We start from the raw sequence: 18,048 nt of genomic DNA, 5'->3' as shown, positions 1-18,048 counted from the left end.
GGGGGGGGGGGTCCTGCGACGACTGCAGCTGAGCAGGCATAGTCCCGCCCCGAGGATCGTCTAGAGGACGTTTGCGGTTTCCATCCGCTTCCTGCATGACCAAATCAGGATCAATCATGTCATCAGATTCTTGTGCCTTGCTGTTTTCCCTCTCCCCGCGGCCAGAGCGGCCTCCACGCCGTCCTCCACGACGGCCTCTACCACGGCCCCCTCCTGGGCCTGTGCCAACATTCATGCTCCAGGTCGCCCTCAGGTCCTTGAAGTACAGAGCAGAAGGAGGATGGATGCCATCGCCATGCTCCTTGTACACATGCCCTAGGTGCCCGCAAACCGTGCACAAATAGGGGAGGCGTTCATATCTCACACGATATATCTTCCTCTTTCCATCTCGGATCATGGACACAACGTTTTTCAGAGGCTTGTGTACATTGATCTTTACCCACACACGGTAGAAGTTGCCAGCAAAATCTTGCGTGATTGGCTCCGAGAACAAGACTTCGCTAACCCTTGCTGCAAGAGGGTTTACCAGATGTGCATACAGGTCCAAGACATCATGGATTTGAATCCATATGTTGATGGTGTCAAGAGCAACCTCCGTGGGCTTTGTGATTCCGTCATACGGCTCGATCACCACCGCATTACCTCTGAAGTTCCATGGGCCATCCTGCATCACGCGTTCCCAATTGCCTAAACAGAAAAATTGCATAGTATAGAGGTTATCCTCCAACGGGCGAAACTTCACATCATGGGCCAAGTCCCAGGCAGCACGCATGTTCTTGAAGAACCAGTATTGACTATACGGCTTGTCAATGTGAACCCTAGCCACCGCCGTCCATCTGCCAGCTGCTGGCGACGCTTGCTTTTCATCAAAGACTACATCATCGAGGTCCTCCTCACGGAGGCCTAGCTCAGCCATCATCTTTTCCACCTCAGATGCGGTGTTTGACCCAAACGCCTCATCCGCCTTAGATCCCATCCCGCAGCCAATCTTGAACCCTAGTCCGAAGAGCAGATCAGACCTTGCGAAACAACCCTAGCTCTCTTCTCTCCCCAGGGCGTCGATCAAGGCCGGGCAGCGATACCAGATCGCCCCGTTATCAGCCCGAATCAGCAACCGAGGGGGATCGGAGGAGGGAAGCAAGAATCTCGACGGCGGCGATAAAATGGCCTTCGGGAGGACAAAAACCCTAGCGAGAGGGAAAAATAGTACTCCCTGATTAGTTGCTCTCCTAAGCCAGATATATGCTGCCCTCTCATGAAAGCTTTTCCTCCAGGTGTACCATTGGGACAGCCCAGTTCCATCTTTGTTTTTTTTTATTTGATCTGATATCAATCGAGACGATTGATGGTGGCTGCGTTCTCTCTGGTTTCTACGACATTTTTTTTACTTTACTTTTCTTTTTGTTTCTTTATAATAGTTTTTTTGTTGTTTATTGTGTTTCAACCGTTTTTCCTTGGTTTCTTTCTCGATTTACATGTTTTTTCTTTTCTTTTGTTCCTTCAGTTTTGTTGTTCTTGGTTTTCTCGATTTTTCTGTTTTCTTTTTTGCATCGATTTTCTTACAGACAGAATGTTGACGAGTCCCCTCGAATATGAAAAGAGTCTGTTTCTGCTAGGAAGAAATTAAGCAACGCACTGATATCGAGCTCGGCCGGCCAATGGGTATGATGTAGGCTCGTAAAACGCGAAGCCGCAATGGTGCGACAGAAGGCATTGACAATCGCACAGACAGAGCATGCACCTGATCGAGCTTGATGTGCCAAACAATAGATATTCCTCGCGGCGCGATAAAGTTTATGTGGTGATAATAAATCTGAATCTCTGAATTCCGAGCTTCAGGGTTTTTCTGTCAAACGGCCACTGTAAATTACACCATCCTCTGCAGCCATAGATCGAGTTGCAAATAAACGGGCCGTCATCTGCGTTACAGCATTTGATTTGCTTCACCGCACACACAAAACATCGCCTTGTTTGAGACGGAGTACAAGTAAAGGAGAGACTGGCAGTCGATGAAGGGAGTACACCGTATCATTCTTACAACAAGAAACCATTGGTTCAGTTCAGGGCCAATAATTCTACCGAATAAAGACAACAAGGGCACACGTGTGAGTCAGTAGCAAATTCAAGGTCTGCTTCATGCTTTATTTGATCACATGAACATGACAAATGGATGATCAAACTTCAGACCGTAATACAAACTGAACGTGACAATTTTGCTTACAGTCTAGAATAAACATCTAGTCTGAAATAGAAGCTGTTACAAACAAAGGATTGTAAAGAAGAATGTAGGAGAGCAGGCAAACCACAATAACTAATGGTTCATAAGGGCAAAATGCAGGGGAAGCCCTTCAAACTTTATGGTTCTTGAATTGACGGAAGTAAATTGACATGAGTGGACAGAATAACAGCTTCATCTTGTTGCAGAACGAGCATGGATCAAACGGCAAGGCAAACGCAGTGTGCAGGCTGTACTGGTTGGAGAAGAAGCGGCACCGGAGTTGGAGGCACGCACGATCGAGTCCATGTCGACGAGATTTATTAACTCATGCTACCTGCAATGCCACATGTGAATGGCTCAGTTAAATGACAGAAGAAGAAAGCAGAGTTCATCCAACTACAGAGAAGGTACACATATTACTGCGGTAGTGGATTGCTTGCTAATCTGTGCAACGCATTATATGAGATCTTGTCTTTTGTTAAAACACGAGACCTTGTACGTGGCAAGATGAAGTAAGTACTGATCTTATGTACTTATGCAGCAAAAAGCAAGCAAGGCGAAAATCACATCGCAGGTCTGTTGGCACTTCAGAATTTAGATAGACATATAAATTTGGACTGTCGAAACACATACATAAAAAAACAGTGTTCTTCCAAGTAGAGAAACACATATTATTGGATTCCTCACTAGCTAATCTATCTTGTAGCATGCAGAAATAACAATTAAGGGGCCCTATGTATCTTTGCAGCAGAATTGAACAGGCCAACGCTGAATAGATTCATACTGTAATGTTTAGGCTTTTGGGGCGTGATCGATCGAGCTATCTAGCTTATGAAACTGCTGAAAATAAGAATACTTCGGTACTTGTAATCAAATCAGTGGAGTTAGTATAGTACCTGGGTGCAAGATTTGATGAATCGACCTCAATTGCATGCCTCGCTTCGTCCGCCTGAAAGAGCAATGAACATCATATATCCAGGACAATGTAGAGATGATGTGAATACATGCTTGTGCGTCTAATCTAGTGTATGTACCTTTCCCTTTGCATGCGTCACCATATCTCAAGGGCGGGACGGTTGTGGTGGTCCTCCGCTGCGGCCCTCAGCGCAGCCTTTGCTTCATCCACCTCTGCATGGCTAGCTTCATTCTCGATAACTACAACGCTTTATCGGAAGGGGGCGTGGATTTTGTCTAACACTATGCGCGCACAACTTGTATCCTCGCCACCCATCCAGCATGCAGTCCCATCAGTGTGGCCCATCAAATTGTCAGCCATGCATGGTATTCGACCCTCACATGAGGGGCTAGCGTGTGTATATCAGACCGTATTGAAACAGATGCGGGGCCAGGGCCTATAGGTTCCTGACACACATGTCCTTTAGATTCCTGACCGCCATGTACTACCATCAAGGCATCAACTGTACTACAACCTTGTTGGGATTTAAAAATCGAACACGGGAGATGGCAGTGGGCTAGCTACCTTGGTTGCATGGGATTTAAAAGTTCTTCCTATAAGTGATGAATAAAGATGTCTTAATGTTCCTTAAATATGTTTGTATATGAGCAAAGCAGTCAATAACGTGAAACAGCCAGTAATCTTGTTGTTTCGTTATTGGTTAAATAAACTATAGTTAGAGACGTGAAAGCGTTACACTGTACATGTGGTTACATGTTGATACAAACACAAAACATCAAGTGCTGTGTATGATATCACTAAAGTTCTCTAACACTTGATGACTACTGGATTTCGTTTGCTGTAATCAATGTGCCAGATAAACTGCATGCGATGAACAGGGACTGATGAACAGATAGCTCCTCCTCCGGTAGATGCATCCCTTGGACACTCCACCACCAGCGTGTCATCTCATTTTTAAATGGGCACCAGCTTTCTGACTGACTTGCATATCGCCCATGCTTTGGCCGTACCAATCAGCCCTTGCCTTTGGCCGTACCCATCGGCGACTATAAGATGGCGTGCCCCTCCATGGAGGCCTCCAAATTCAGATTTCAAATTTCATCAAAATTCACACTTCTACGTTTCAAAAAATTCTAAAAACAATGGATATGCACGAAGGCATAACACACATGTGTGTAAATATTCAGCGTAAAATACGTTGAAACGAGGGTTGTGAAAAAAAAGGCTTTTTAACACATGATACTATTCATCATCCCAGGCCATGAATTTGTCCTTTTTGTATGTGATACTATTTTGAAAAATTTACACACATACACATAACATCCTTGTTTATTTGAACAATTTTGTTCTGGTTTTAGTTTGATTATTTTTTTTCAAAACATTCGAGCGCTAGTGAGCTCGGTCACCAAAACGATGTACTCGCCCATCCACCCCCTAGCTTCATCTACATCATGGCAAACCCACCCAATTCTAACTTTAACTTTGGCGACAAAACAAATCGAGGTGGAAGTGTTAGGCATGGTCACAAACAAAACCCTACCACTGCACATTCGACATGTATGATGGCACAGGGTCTGTAAATGTATACTACTGGTAATTTTATAATCAGGCAACCTTGTTTGTGAATTACTTGTTTTCGTTACCAATTTCAGGACTCCAAGGATGCTTGGTTGTTCAAGTTAGCATATTTTCCAATTAACTTGATCTGAAGTTCTTCACTCCATCAATACAAAGTTCCTGTTCTGTGATATAGACCACGGTGTAAATCAAAAGTTGCTTCACATCGCACTTGGCGCTAGCCAAGACGATATCATGTAATTAAAATTCCGCATGCTTACGAGCCAATATGATTTATATGTACTTAATACATATATTGACATATAGTTACGAGCCAACACCCGTTCTTTCAATTAAAGGAAAGTAATAACAGATCAAATATGGTTTCTTATATATTAATAATTCTATAGACGACAAATTCATTTGGTGTTATTTGATTTTAGTCATATAAATCATATTTATATTTTTAGCTAACGCGCATCAGATTTGAGTGAGGGGCACCGCCGAAGGCAAACATGCCAGGAACCCTAACCCTAACCAGTGTTCTGATCCGCAAGGGCTCTGACGATGGTGGCTTCCCTCCGCACGGCGGCGACGAGGGTCCTCCGTCCGGCAGGTCTTCGCTGCCTCGTCCACACCCAACCACAGGGAAGAACGTCTATCATTGACGGCGGCGGCCGTGGACGTCGTAGCCCTCGTTGGAGGCGTTGAGGGTCCTCCTGGATCGGATGATGGTGACGTCTTCGTCGTCACCCCTCATGGGGGCGTCATCTTTGGAGACATTCATCGGTTGAACGGACATGTGGACAGCTTGGTGGCGTCGATATGGCAGATAGGCCTGGCAAAGTCGATGCGTCAGTATCTGATATGAGGATGGATCGATGGATGAAGGAGGTGATGGCTATTAAAGTGTGCGCATGTGGTGACCACTGAAAGTGCGCCGGACCGGTGTGTAACCCAGTCCAGGTATATGGCTTGGATGGGGCATCCGACATTAGATGTTAGGTGTTGGTACGATGTCTGTTTGGTATTAGACTCGGACATTCGACATCCCTTCATCACGGGGATAGGAGTAGCGACAGGTGTTGCCAAGATGGTGGCTTCAGGCTTACTGATGTATTACCTTTATAAGGGTTTTTGAATAATTAATAAAATGGATGCATGCATCGCTCAGATGCAGAGGCCGGGGGTACATCCTCCTTTTGAAAAAAACATCAACATCGGATTGAAGTGTTGAACTCGCACGATCTATTACCATACTATCCTATATAGTAAAGTCCTCCGTGTTTGAACACGAAAGCACCAGGCATGCATGCTATATTAAAGTTTGTCATGCAGGGATCTATCCTTGTACAATCATCCAGTGAATTATGTAAAGCCCTTCGTGTTTGTACACGACCGCACATGGTATTTTAGTAAATTCCTTCGTGTTTGAACACGACGAAATACCAGGCATGATATATTAAGGGCGCGTTTGGTTGCCCACAAAATCGCAACCAGGCCCAGTTGGGCCACGAAATGTGCGTTTGGTTATGAACGCAATGGGCTGGCTCGCATCCGCACAAAGCTTAAATCAGCCCTCAGCCTGGCTCCATAGATAACAGAGGCCAGACAAGTATCTGAAGAAGAAGAAGAGCAAGAGCAGCAATAGAAGAAGAGGAAGGAGCAGTAGCAACAACAGAGGAAGAGGAAGAACTACCAGTAGCATCTAGTTAGCAGCGACGATGAACTTTCCCCTATTCAGCCATATGTCACTTAATAATCTATACTACCATTTGGCAGTAGTTAGGATGAAGTATCATTTATTTTTTTAGCTAGGAGTGAAACTATTCAGATCGTGTATGGTCGCCCAGTGAACTATGTAAAGTCATTCATGTTTGTACACGAACGCATCAGGTATGTTGAATTAAAGTTCATTAAGTAGGCTCGTCTCTGGTGGTCTTAGGGCCATGGCGGCACGGTGGATCCCGACCCTTGCCGATGGGAGGTCTCTGTTTTTAGTTGTTTCTTTAAGTTTGGTTAGGGTTTGTGTCTTGTTCAGGAAGACGAGACGGCGGCGGCTTCCTAAATAAGGAATAAGGTCTTCCCCGCCTAGCCCACGTTCCAGTGGTGTATCTAGCATCGTCGATGGGCGTGTGGAGGTGTGTCTCCGGCGGATCTGTCGTTGGTGGATTTGCTCAGATTTGGTCATAGTTCATCTACCTTTGTGTTTCTTCCGATCTACGCCACTCTTCATCGGCGACGATTGTTGTTCTGCTGCACTGGTCCTATGGGGCCTTAGCACGACGACTGTCTACTACAACATGTTTTGCCCGACTCCAGCGAGCTAGGGCCGATGACGGCGGCGCGTCTTCGGCTCGCTTCACTGCTTGTAGTCGTTGCTAGGTGGTCTACGAACCTAGATGTAATTTTTATTATTTCTGGTGCCGTTGTATTATCACGATTGAAGATGAATAGATTGGAAGTTTTCTCGCAAAAAAAAGTTCATTAAGTAGGGGTCTATCTTTGTGCAATTGACCGGTGCTTCTAGTAAAGTCCTTCGTGTTTGAACACGAAGCACCAGCCACGCTATATTAAAGTCTATCATGCGGGGATCTATCCTTTTGCAATCGCCCAGTGAATTATGTAAAGTCCTTCATGTTTATATGCGAACGTACCGGGTATGCTGGATTAAAGTTCAATAAGTGGGGTCCTATCTTTGTGCAATCGCCCGGTGCTTTCGGTAAAGTCCTTTGTGTTTGAACACGAAAGCACCGGGCATGCTATATCAAAGTTTGTCATGTGGGGATCTATATTTATGCAATCGCCCAGTGAACTACGTAAAGTCCTTCGTGTTTGAAACGAAAGCACGGGGTATGCTATATTAAAGTTTGTCATGCGGGGATCTATCCTTGTGCAATCGGCCCAGTGAATTATGTAAAGTCCTTCATGTTTGTACACGAATGCACCAGGTATGCTGATTAAAGTTCATTAAGTGGGGTTCTATCTTTGTGCAATCGCCCGTCGCTTTCAGTAAAGTCCTTTGTGTTTGAGCACGAAAGCACCGGGCATGCTATATTAAAGTTTGTCGTGCGGAGATCTATGCTTATGCAATTGCCCAGTGAATTATGTAAAGTCCTTCATGTTTGTACACGAGTGCACCAGGTATGCTAATTAAAGTTCATTAAGTGGGGTTCTATTTTTTTGCAATCGCTCGGTGCTTTCAGTAAAGTCATTTGTGTTTGAACATGAAAGCACGAGGCATGCTATATTAAAGTTAGTCATGCGGGGATCTATCCTTATGCAATCGCCCAGTGAATTATGTAAAGTCCTTCGTGTTTGAAACGAAAGCACGGGGCATGCTATATTAAAGTTTGTCATGCGGCGATCTATCCTTATGCAATTGCCCAATGAATTATGTAAAGTCCTACATGTTTGTACACGAACGCAATGGGCATGTTGGATTAAAGTTCATTAAGTGGGGTCTATCTTTGTGCAATCGCCCGTTTCAGTAAAGTCCTTCGTGTTTGAACACGAAAGCACTGGGCATGCTATATTAAAGTTTGTCATGCGGGGATATATCCTTGTGCAATTGCACAGTGAATTATGTAAAGTATGTTGGAGTAAAGTTCATAGTGGGGGTCTATCTTTGTGCAATTGCCTGTTTCAGTGAAGTCCTTCGTGTTTGAACACGAAAGCACCGGGCATGCTATATTAAAGTTTGTCATGCGGGGATCTATCCATTTGCAATCGCCCAGTGAATTATGTAAAGTCCTTCGTGTTTGAAACGAAAGCACGAGGCATGCTATATTAAAGTTTGTCATGCGGGGATCTATACTTGTGTAACCGTGCAGTGAACTATGTAAAGTATGTTGGATTAAAGTTTATTAAGTGGGGGTCTATCTTTGTGCAATTGCCCGTTTCAATAATGTCCTTCATATTTGAACACGAATGCACCGGGCATGCTATATTAAAGTTTGTCATGCGAGGATCTATCCTTGTGCAATCACACAGTGAATTATGTAAAGTATGTTGGATTAAAGTTCATTAAGTGGGGGTCTATCTTTGTGCAATCGCCCGTTTCAGTAAAATCCTTCGTGTTTGAACACGAAAGCACCGGGCATGCTATATTAAAGTTTGTCATGCGGGGATCTATCCTTATGTATATTATGTGATTCAGTTTGCACAAACAGTTTCTATGGCAAATGAATATTTTTTGGTAAAATAAATAAAATGTTAGTGACATCATGATATGAACAACAACAAGCATAAGTAGATTTTTTGCAGAAAGGAACATCAAAGGTTCAATTTGAGTTGCACTTGTACTGAAATAAGTACCACAACTAACTTTACACATCCGGATAACATTTCCGAGTTTACATATTCACTACTGGGCCACAACATAAACCTAATTTTCGACAACAAAAGAAAGCCAACAACACCAATTTTATCTTTCAAAACAGCACAACAAAAGAAAGCCTACAACATCTTTCGTAACACCAATTTCATCTTCCGACAACAAAATGAACATTCTTATCGAGCACGAAATTCACTCATGGCCTGCAAGGCCACACTTTGTACACCTTGGGACTTTCCTTTGTGTCTTTGGTACATCTCCCTTTGAGGGGTATTAGGATGCGATGTGGCCCTTACCTCTGCAAATAGAACAAACCTTTGATCTTGGCTTGCTGGCATTATCATAACCTAGCTTTTCTCTTATGTTCATTGGCCTGCTTCGATCCCTCTTGCGCGGTACTACATTCATTGAGCTTGATAGAATAGTTGCTCCTGGTATGACAGGCATATCTTGGTCATGCAGCTCAGTTGTGGCCTGATCTTGTAACCCAAGCCACCATGCAACCATCAGCCGCCGATAAGTTTCCTTTAACAATTTCTACACATACGATTTCATGAGTCAAAGACCCTACATATTTCAGAGTTGTTAACAATAATGCAAAGAAAAATTATTCTAGAAAATATTGTCAGAATGTGCATATCACTCTGATGTGGGTTCAGATTAGTACTTGCTTTGCACACAACAAAGAAAAATTGCTCCAAATAATATCAATTTTCTCCAAAGAATAAACCTTTTAGCAGAAATTACTGATCTCTCTGAAAATTGTATTGCTTTACATGTCAATTATGAAAATTAGTAACCGACAAATGCCTAGTTGAATGATTCCTGCGCACAATTAGAAATTTGAATAATGTACTGTTTGCCATCCTCGACAACCCCATACTGTGTACAATTACTGTTTATGATCACCGATAAGTGACATATTTTGTAACATCATGGGCACATGCTATACAAATTCGTCTGTTGCTGCCAGTGGTCTTGAAATCTATCCAACTACTCCGCAATGACAACAATCTACTCCAAAGAATCAAACTTTTGACAGCAATAACTGATCAATATATCAAATTTCCTTGCTGTGGATGTCGATGTCCATGGTAAATTTCAATTGACAGTGCTGAATTCCTCCACAATTGATGTTTACTGTACAAGTCAATGCCCATTATAATTTCCAACTGAGAAAGCTTATAAAATACGGGTCCAGACTACTATTTTACTCAAAGCACACGCCCAGTTCAATCATTTTACAGACAACTAGGTGTGCGACAGAGAGATAGTACCTTCCCAGCCACAGAGTTGGAAGGCCAGAAGTCTGGCATGGCCTCTGGAACTTCAGCCAAAGAATAGGTTGTAGAAGTCATAAGCATCGGCCAAAGAATCAAATTCCTGGCTGATCTCTGGCTTGACGACGAACTCTGACTTCTTATCTGCGTAATTTCTCACGGCCTTTTCCAAAGCACTTCTCCTTCTCGATAATGTGGCACGGCTGTCATGAATTTTGCCAAGTCGGACCCTACGTATATTGGAGATGTCAGCCGCAAAAGAAATGAAAACAAATATGACAAGTACAATCAGAATATGCCCATTCTGATGACTTGGGATCATAAGTGTTTGATTTGCATTGTAAAAAACACAATGATGAATTTAGAAAAATGAGGTTGGGTATCCTCATGTGTACATGTCAAATATAGTTATTGAATCCAAGTGCTCCAAAAGATTTAACCGTGTAGCATCAAAAGTTTCATCTCTCTTAAATATGTGCTACTGTACATGCCAATGCCCAACCCAATTTTTTCAGCACTATGGACCAAAAAGGACAGCAAAAAACTGTCTATATAAATTACTGTAACCACATGCCCAGTTGCATGATTCTTTGACACATGGATGAGAAATTTGGGCAAGTGTGCTGTCTCTGATAACTGATACTAAAATGGATGACTTGTGACGTCATCCCACTACTTTGCAAATAGCCTATATCTGCTCCAATAGATGAACTTTTGACAGCAATCAACTGAACACGATCAATCTATTATTAATGTATATGTCAATGCCCATGATGAAGTCCGAACTTTTGACAAGCTTGCCTACTTCCCCTCTTCAGCTATATTTGACATGTTCTTCCACAGGCCTAGATGTTAACATTCATCAATAAAAAAACTAGAAACTAGAAACTGAAGATTCAACATGCTAGTACCTTTGAGTCCACGGAACTGGAGTGGGATGCAATTCAGGCGAGGTCTCTTTGTTGTCGTCAATATATGGGACGTTGGAGAAATCTGGCATGGCATGAGGAGGAGGAGTTCCTGAATCTGTGGCACCATATTTCTCTCCATCTTGGCTTGATGAAGGAGAATGGTTCTGGAAATTAGGATGGATGCGCTCTTCGTGCTCCTCCTCCTCCTCCTCCTCCCCCTCTAGCAATCCCAGATCTGGGACGCCCTCTGTTGCAACCGGATGGGAACAGAATCTGCCACAGGCAATGGCAAGATGAAGATTTTTGCCGGAGAAAACGCAAGAACGAAAAAGAGGATCCACAAGACGAGGAGATACCTGAAGAGGAGATCCGTGAATGAATCCGCACTGAGATTCATCGTTGAATCGTGAAGCAACCTAGGGATCCAGGCGCGTGGATGTGGAGGGCATGGTTCCTCCGCTCGATGCAGCCGCGTCTGCCTGATTCGAATTGTGGATGGGGATGGTCGGGGGAGCCTGGTCACGGGGTAGTGGACCGGGGGTAGGCGAGTACAGGCTACGCATCGAGCGTAAGTAGGATGCCAGATATGATAGGACCTGTATTCGCTCCGTATGCGCTGAGAAAAATTGAAATAGGCAAGATCGGGTGGGTCCATGTGGGGCCTGCGGCGCTGATCCACAAGACGAGGGGACGGCGTTGATACGAGTTGCGCGTCTAACCAGTTAGGAATAGCCATATTTGCTCGCGGGAGGGAAGGGAGGTGCCGCATACCCAAATCAAAGTTTTCACGGGAGATCCACTTGGTTGGTAAGTTGAACCAAAGGTGTTTAAGCCTTGGCGCTGCTCCTTGTGGAAACATAGATGGCACGACACCAATACAACGGAAGCGGCACTCTGTCGCACATGGGAATAATGCACCAGAGGAAAGAACGGGCGCTTCCACCTCATGTGCTGCGGATCTCAAGGACATAGAATAATTCCGTATCTGAAGATAAACAAGAGCAGGCAGAGTCCCGAGAAGTTGGATGACCTCCGATCCCACTTCAAACACCGTTATATCTAAATAGGAGAGTAGAGGAAGCGATGAAGGATTGATCCATGACGGCAATGTCTTAAACCAACTTACATTTGACCGGAAAGCCAATCTACGGAGTTGTGGAGGAGGCACCCAATCTTCGCTCAGGAAATTGATGAGTCCATCATTGACATATACATCTAGAGTGTCCAGTTTATATATATTACTAATGGATTCTTCCAAAGCTTTACCCAGGCTCTCATCAAAATCATCACAGTCAAGCCTGAGCATCCTGAGCTTGGTCAGATGTCCCATTTCTTTCACAAAATCAAGGTCCACGTCAGATAACCCCAGGTGGCAGCTTCATATTATAGTTAACATACATGCACATTAGACATCTTAGCTGAACAACACTCGATGGCGGTACTTCTATATCAATACCTCTTAAGTCCAAGGTAAGCAAAAACTGCAGCTTCCCTATTTCCATGGGAAGGTCCTTAACATGAGTATCCTTGAGCCCCAAGTGCCTCAAATGCAACAGATTCTGCACATACCCAACATCTGAGACATTTTTACAGCCTTCTAAATCCAACACGCGCAGAACTTGAAAACTAGAAATATCCAACACTTTCCCAGCAAAATCACCTGTGAAAATAGTAAGAGATCCCATATGCTCCATCCTAGTGGTATCCACATCTATCCTGCTACTTTGGATGGACAACCTGCGAACCTTGCTTTCCGAGCTAGGCATTTTTCTTCTGGTGCCATCCAATATTGTGACAAAGTTTTCTTCACTTGACAATGAGCATAGAAGGTGAAGCACCATGTCATGTACACAGCAAGCTTGTATCTTTCCTTCCTTATCAATGCCTGGATCATACTTATATTGACTAGCTCATTGAAGTATCTGTTACCGAGCTCATATAAGCTAGTTTCTTGTTTATCACTGTAAACAAGACCTTCGGATATCTATCTCCAAATTAGTCAACTTCTCCTAATATCATTATCTTCTTGGAAGATGCTAAGATATAATAGACAAGGTTTCAGATATGAAGGTAGATCATAGTAGCTGAATAATAGAAACTGGACGGAGTTATCTTTAAAGTGGATTTTGAGAAAGCATACGATAAGGTCAAATGGCCCTTCTAACAACAGGCCTTGGAATGAAGGGGTTCGATGACACCTGTAGGGAACAGGGGGACTCCTTTATTCAAAAAGGCAGTGTTGGAATCAAAGTGAATGGTGACGTAGGTCATCATTCCAGACACATAAGGGCTTAGGACAGGGTGACCCGATGTCTCCTATTGTGTTGAACATAGTAGCAGATATGTTGGCAGTTCTTATCAGTCGGGCTAAGGAGAATGGCCAAGTAGGCGGACTAGATCCGCATCTTGTCGATGGGGGAATATTCATACTATAATACGCTGATGATACCATTATCTTCATGGAACATGATCTCTCAAAGGCTAGAATGTGAAGCTAATTCTTTGCCTTTTTGAACAATTCTGGGAACTGAAAATTAATTTTAACAAAAGTGAATTGTTCTGTTTTGTGAGGGCCAAAGAGGAACAAGATGCGTATAGACAATTGTTTGGATGTGAATTGAGATCCTTACCGTTCACGTGCATAGGGATACCAATTCGGAAATTATCGAATAGGGAGTGGAAATGCCTTGAAGAGCGATTTGAGAAAAAAACTAAACCATCGGAATGGCAAACTTATGTCATATGGGGGCCGGCTAGTGAGGGTAAACTCAGTTCTAACTAGTATGCCTATGTTCGTACTATCTTTTTTGAAGTACTAGTAGGGGTACGCAAAAGATTAGATTTCTATCGATCTCGTTTTTTCTGACAAATTGATGATGTGAAAACGAAATATAGATTAACCAGATGTGATATAATCTGCAGACCCAAGGACCAAGGTGGGTTAGGGATTGAGAACTTAGAGGTTAAAAATAGATGCCTATTTAGCAAATGGCTATTTAGGTTGTTTGTTGACACCGAGGGTACGTCGGTACAAATTTTGCGTAATAAGTACCTACAATGTAAGACATTGGCCCAAGTTACCGTAAGACCTAATGAATTGCCTTGAGGACGAAAGAAACCTTTTTTCAGAGGGTCAAGTTTAACATTGGGAATGGCATCGGTACTAGATTCTGGGAAGATACATGGCTACGGGAGACGCCTTTAGCATTACAATATCCCACACTCCATAATATTGTACAACGTAAAGAGGCTTATGTCGCTACAGTATTACAGTCGGTTCCACTGAACATTCAGTTCAGGGGGGCTTTAGTGGTGGAACGTTGGCACTCTTGGTTACAGCTGGTGGGTAGGCTGATTGACGTTCAACTATCGAACCAGCCAGATGCCATCCACTGGAAATTATTTAGGAATGGTAGTTTCACGGTGAAATGTATGTACTTGGCTTTAATTAACTCTAAGCCAATAACGAGATCCCTTCACATTTGGAAGGTGAGAGTTCCGCTAAGAATCAAAATCTTCATGTGCTTTGTCCACAAACAAGTGATTTTAACCAAGGATCACTTGGTAAAAAGAAGATGAGTGGGTAGTTCACGATGTTCTTTTTGTGACCAGAATGAGACAATAAAACACCTCTTTCTCGATTGTCCCCTCACTAAACTACTCTGGCACACAATACATTGCCTTTAACCTTAGTCCTCCAATTAGTATAGACACGTTATTTGGGACGTGGCTAACCAGAGTGGAATCATATATTGCGGGACATATTCGGATAGGGATATTCATATTACTTTGGGCTATACGGAAGTGCAGAAATGATATTATCTTTAACAGGAAAAAAATTATCAACTTTTTGCAGGTTATACACCAAGCCACTGTTTGGATCCATACATGGTCGTTACTCATGCATGCAGACTGCGGGGTGCTTTTGGATATTGGGTGCAATCGGTGGTGTCACACCCTAGCTAGTTCATGCATTAGAGTGTTGCATCATGTCTATCCTTTCATCAGAAACTTGAAATGGGGATGCCAGAACCCCCAGCCCCCTCTGAAACAACTAGGGTTTACTAAAAATAATTTCAATGAACCTGAAATGCCCTTCTAAAATGTCCATCATTTTTGTCCTGGTTCAGAACCTCTGCCAAAAGTGATGCACAGTTTTCTAGGTCATCCTAAGGTCTTTGAGTTAATTCATAATTATTTGAATTTGGGCATTTTAAATTTATAAAATATTTCAAATGCTCAAATATTCCTAAACTGAAATGTTTCATGTTGGAAATATTCCAACTTTGGACCAGGAGCAGTCTGGTGATTTTAGGAGTTGCCTAGGTATTTTTAATAATTCAACAAAGTTGCAGAAAAATAGAAAAAGGAAAAAACAGAAAGGAAGGACTTACCTGGCGCCTGCAACCCGGCCCACCTGCCGGCCCAGCCCAGCGCCGCGCCAGCGAGATGCTTTCCCGGCCAGGCAGGCAGGCAAGGTGCTCGACGGCGAGCACCGCATGGGTGCCACGCACCTGCTCGCCGCCTCGCCGCTCCACTCACCCGGCTAACGACGTGGATCGACCCCTCTCTCTCCCCCGAACCCCCCAGACGCCCCCTCTCCTCTCCAGCTCCTCCCCCTCGCGCTCCCCAGCCATGGCCGACGCCACCGCCACCGCTCCATTGTCGTAGCTGCGCTCCCCGCCGCCCGTGCTCCGTCTTGTGGTGTCCAAGAGCTCCGCCGCCGTCCACTTCGTCGAGCTAACCGAGCCCCGCGTGCTCGTGAGGCCCGAGTCCACCGCACCGACCTCGCCCGAGTTCGCCGTCGCCGGAGATCCCCTTCAACGCCGTCGCCGCATCAGCTCGTCCCCGACCCCGCCGGTGGCCACTACGGGTGCTCTGTGAGCCTAGCTACCCCTCCTACCCTTCCTCCCTCGCCCCCGAGCTGTGTAGCCACCGCACGAAGATCACCCGCACGCACCGCCGCGGATCTCATCGCCGACGTGCTCCCGGCCATCCTCCGGCCAACTCACGGTGTCCAACGCACTCACCACGTTGCGTTGAGTCCAACCGTGCACTCCCCGCACCTCACCGCACACCCTAGCCCCGAGTTCGCCTTCACCCGAACTCCGGTGACCGCCTAGGTCGTCGCCGGCGCCAACTCCGGCCACCCCGACCCCAACTGACTCCACCAAGAGCCGCGGCTCGTCCTCAGCTCCACCCCGATGCCCTCCGCGACCCATTTGGTGGCCGGAACGGCCAAAACCACTTCCGCCGCCGCGTCGGGCTCGCCGGCGGCTAAACGCCGGTGCAGCCGTTTTGACTTTGACCACGGGTGGGCCCTGGTTGACTCTGTTGAGTCAATGACAGGTGGGGCCCCCTTCTGCTAATTATCCAGATTAGTTTAAACTAAGTTAAATTAGTTAATTATCCACTGACACCCTGGACCGGGTCTGTTGACTTGCTGAGGTCAGCATGACCTCATGCTGACGCAGTAAACCTTTTCTGAAATTAAAATAAATCTAAAATGATTTATAAATTCTAGAAATTGTTGCAAACTTCAAAAATTCATATAAATTCAACCGTAGCTCCAAATCAAACAAATTATATATGAAAAATGATTAGAAAAATCCAATCTATCCATCTGTACTAGTTTCATGCATGTTTAAACAAGCTAACTTGAGGTTTAGTGCAGAACAAGATAAAACACTTTAAAGGGCCATTTATGAGTTTGAAATTTGAATCTTTGGTTCAAATTGATTCAAACCCATCTGGTTTTAGTTGCATTAGCCCAACACACTCATATTGCCATGTTTCATGCATGCATCATATTGTCGCACATTGTTTGGTGATGGTTGTGTATCGGTGTTCTTTGCGGCAGGTTCTGCCTCCCAGGAGTACCGTGATTACCCTAGCGAAGAACCGTATCCGTGCATCGATCCATCAGGCGAGCAACCAACCATTTGATCATATCGATACAATCCCATGTTCTCGCTCTTGCTCTCTTTTACTGCATTAAGACAACGCGTTTCAAACTGCTGTGTGCTACGGTAGTTGAACCCATTTCCTCTGCATGACCTGTCATTGCCACAGTAATTAGATGAAACCCACTAGCATGTGTAGGAATTGATTGAGCCATATGTATGTGTTGTTCCTACCTTGCTATGCCTGCTATGCTTAGAGTCGTGTCAGGTCTGGTTCATCTGGGTGATGGGCTAGAGTGAAATGATCATGTCGGTAATGAGAGTGATGTGGTGAACACGATTTGGTAAAGGTATCGATGAGAGGCCATGTAGGAGTACATGGTGGGTTGTTTCATTGAAGCCGACCTTAAGAACTGATATCTGTATGCGTGATTTAAGATTCAGCTACTACCATGCATTGGGCCCTGAAATATGACCCCGCTCGACTTCTTATTAACCCTAGTCCTCTGTCCAGGAGTTGCAAGTAGTTTCTGGTGTTTGTAGCTTACTGGAGACCGTGGACAGCGCTGACCCGCGGGGTGGGCTGTGATGCGGTAGGTATGTGGCACGGTGTACCGAATACCCGTTAGGTATCTCGGGAACCCTGTACACATCGTTCGGGGCCGTATGGGAAACCTCGGCCGGACTCCCTGCGGATGGAACCTGGATAGGCGATAAACCTGGACTAGAGACTTAGGTGTTTAGGTAGGTCGTGGTCTACACCCACGTTGGCTTCCGCTTGAAGTCTGCCGAGCACATGTCGTGTGCAGACGCTAAGTGGTGGAAACATGTATGAAGAAGTACACCCCCTGCAGGGTTAACATGATCTATTCGAATAGCCGCGTCCGCGGTAAAGGACTACTTGGTTGCTTATACAGTTCATAGACA

The 18,048-nt window shown here is 44.6% G+C and overlaps 1 protein-coding gene and 1 long non-coding RNA gene across 2 annotated transcripts; both read right to left on the bottom strand.

Moving 5' to 3' along the window:
• Positions 1–2,187: 2,187 nt before the first annotated feature.
• On the bottom strand, positions 2,188–3,369 carry LOC119282302. Its single transcript, XR_005138691.1, has 3 exons — positions 3,253–3,369; positions 3,115–3,167; positions 2,188–2,552 (listed from the first exon to the last, which is right to left on the bottom strand). It is a non-coding gene; the product is annotated as an uncharacterized LOC119282302 (long non-coding RNA).
• A 6,953-nt stretch (positions 3,370–10,322) lies between these two features.
• LOC119282301 lies at positions 10,323–11,745 on the bottom strand. Its single transcript, XM_037562574.1, has 3 exons — positions 11,575–11,745; positions 11,219–11,491; positions 10,323–10,537 (listed from the first exon to the last, which is right to left on the bottom strand). The coding sequence occupies exons 1-3, from the start codon at positions 11,613–11,615 to the stop codon at positions 10,357–10,359; spliced, it is 495 nt and encodes a 164-aa protein (XP_037418471.1). The 5' UTR covers positions 11,616–11,745; the 3' UTR covers positions 10,323–10,356.
• Between the last annotated feature and the right edge of the window lie 6,303 nt (positions 11,746–18,048).

This window comes from Triticum dicoccoides, chromosome 3B, assembly GCF_002162155.2.
Source record: "Triticum dicoccoides isolate Atlit2015 ecotype Zavitan chromosome 3B, WEW_v2.0, whole genome shotgun sequence".
NCBI lineage: Eukaryota > Viridiplantae > Streptophyta > Magnoliopsida > Poales > Poaceae > Triticum > Triticum dicoccoides.
Note: the sequence above shows the minus strand (reverse complement) of the source record. Positions and strands in the feature narration are given on the sequence as shown.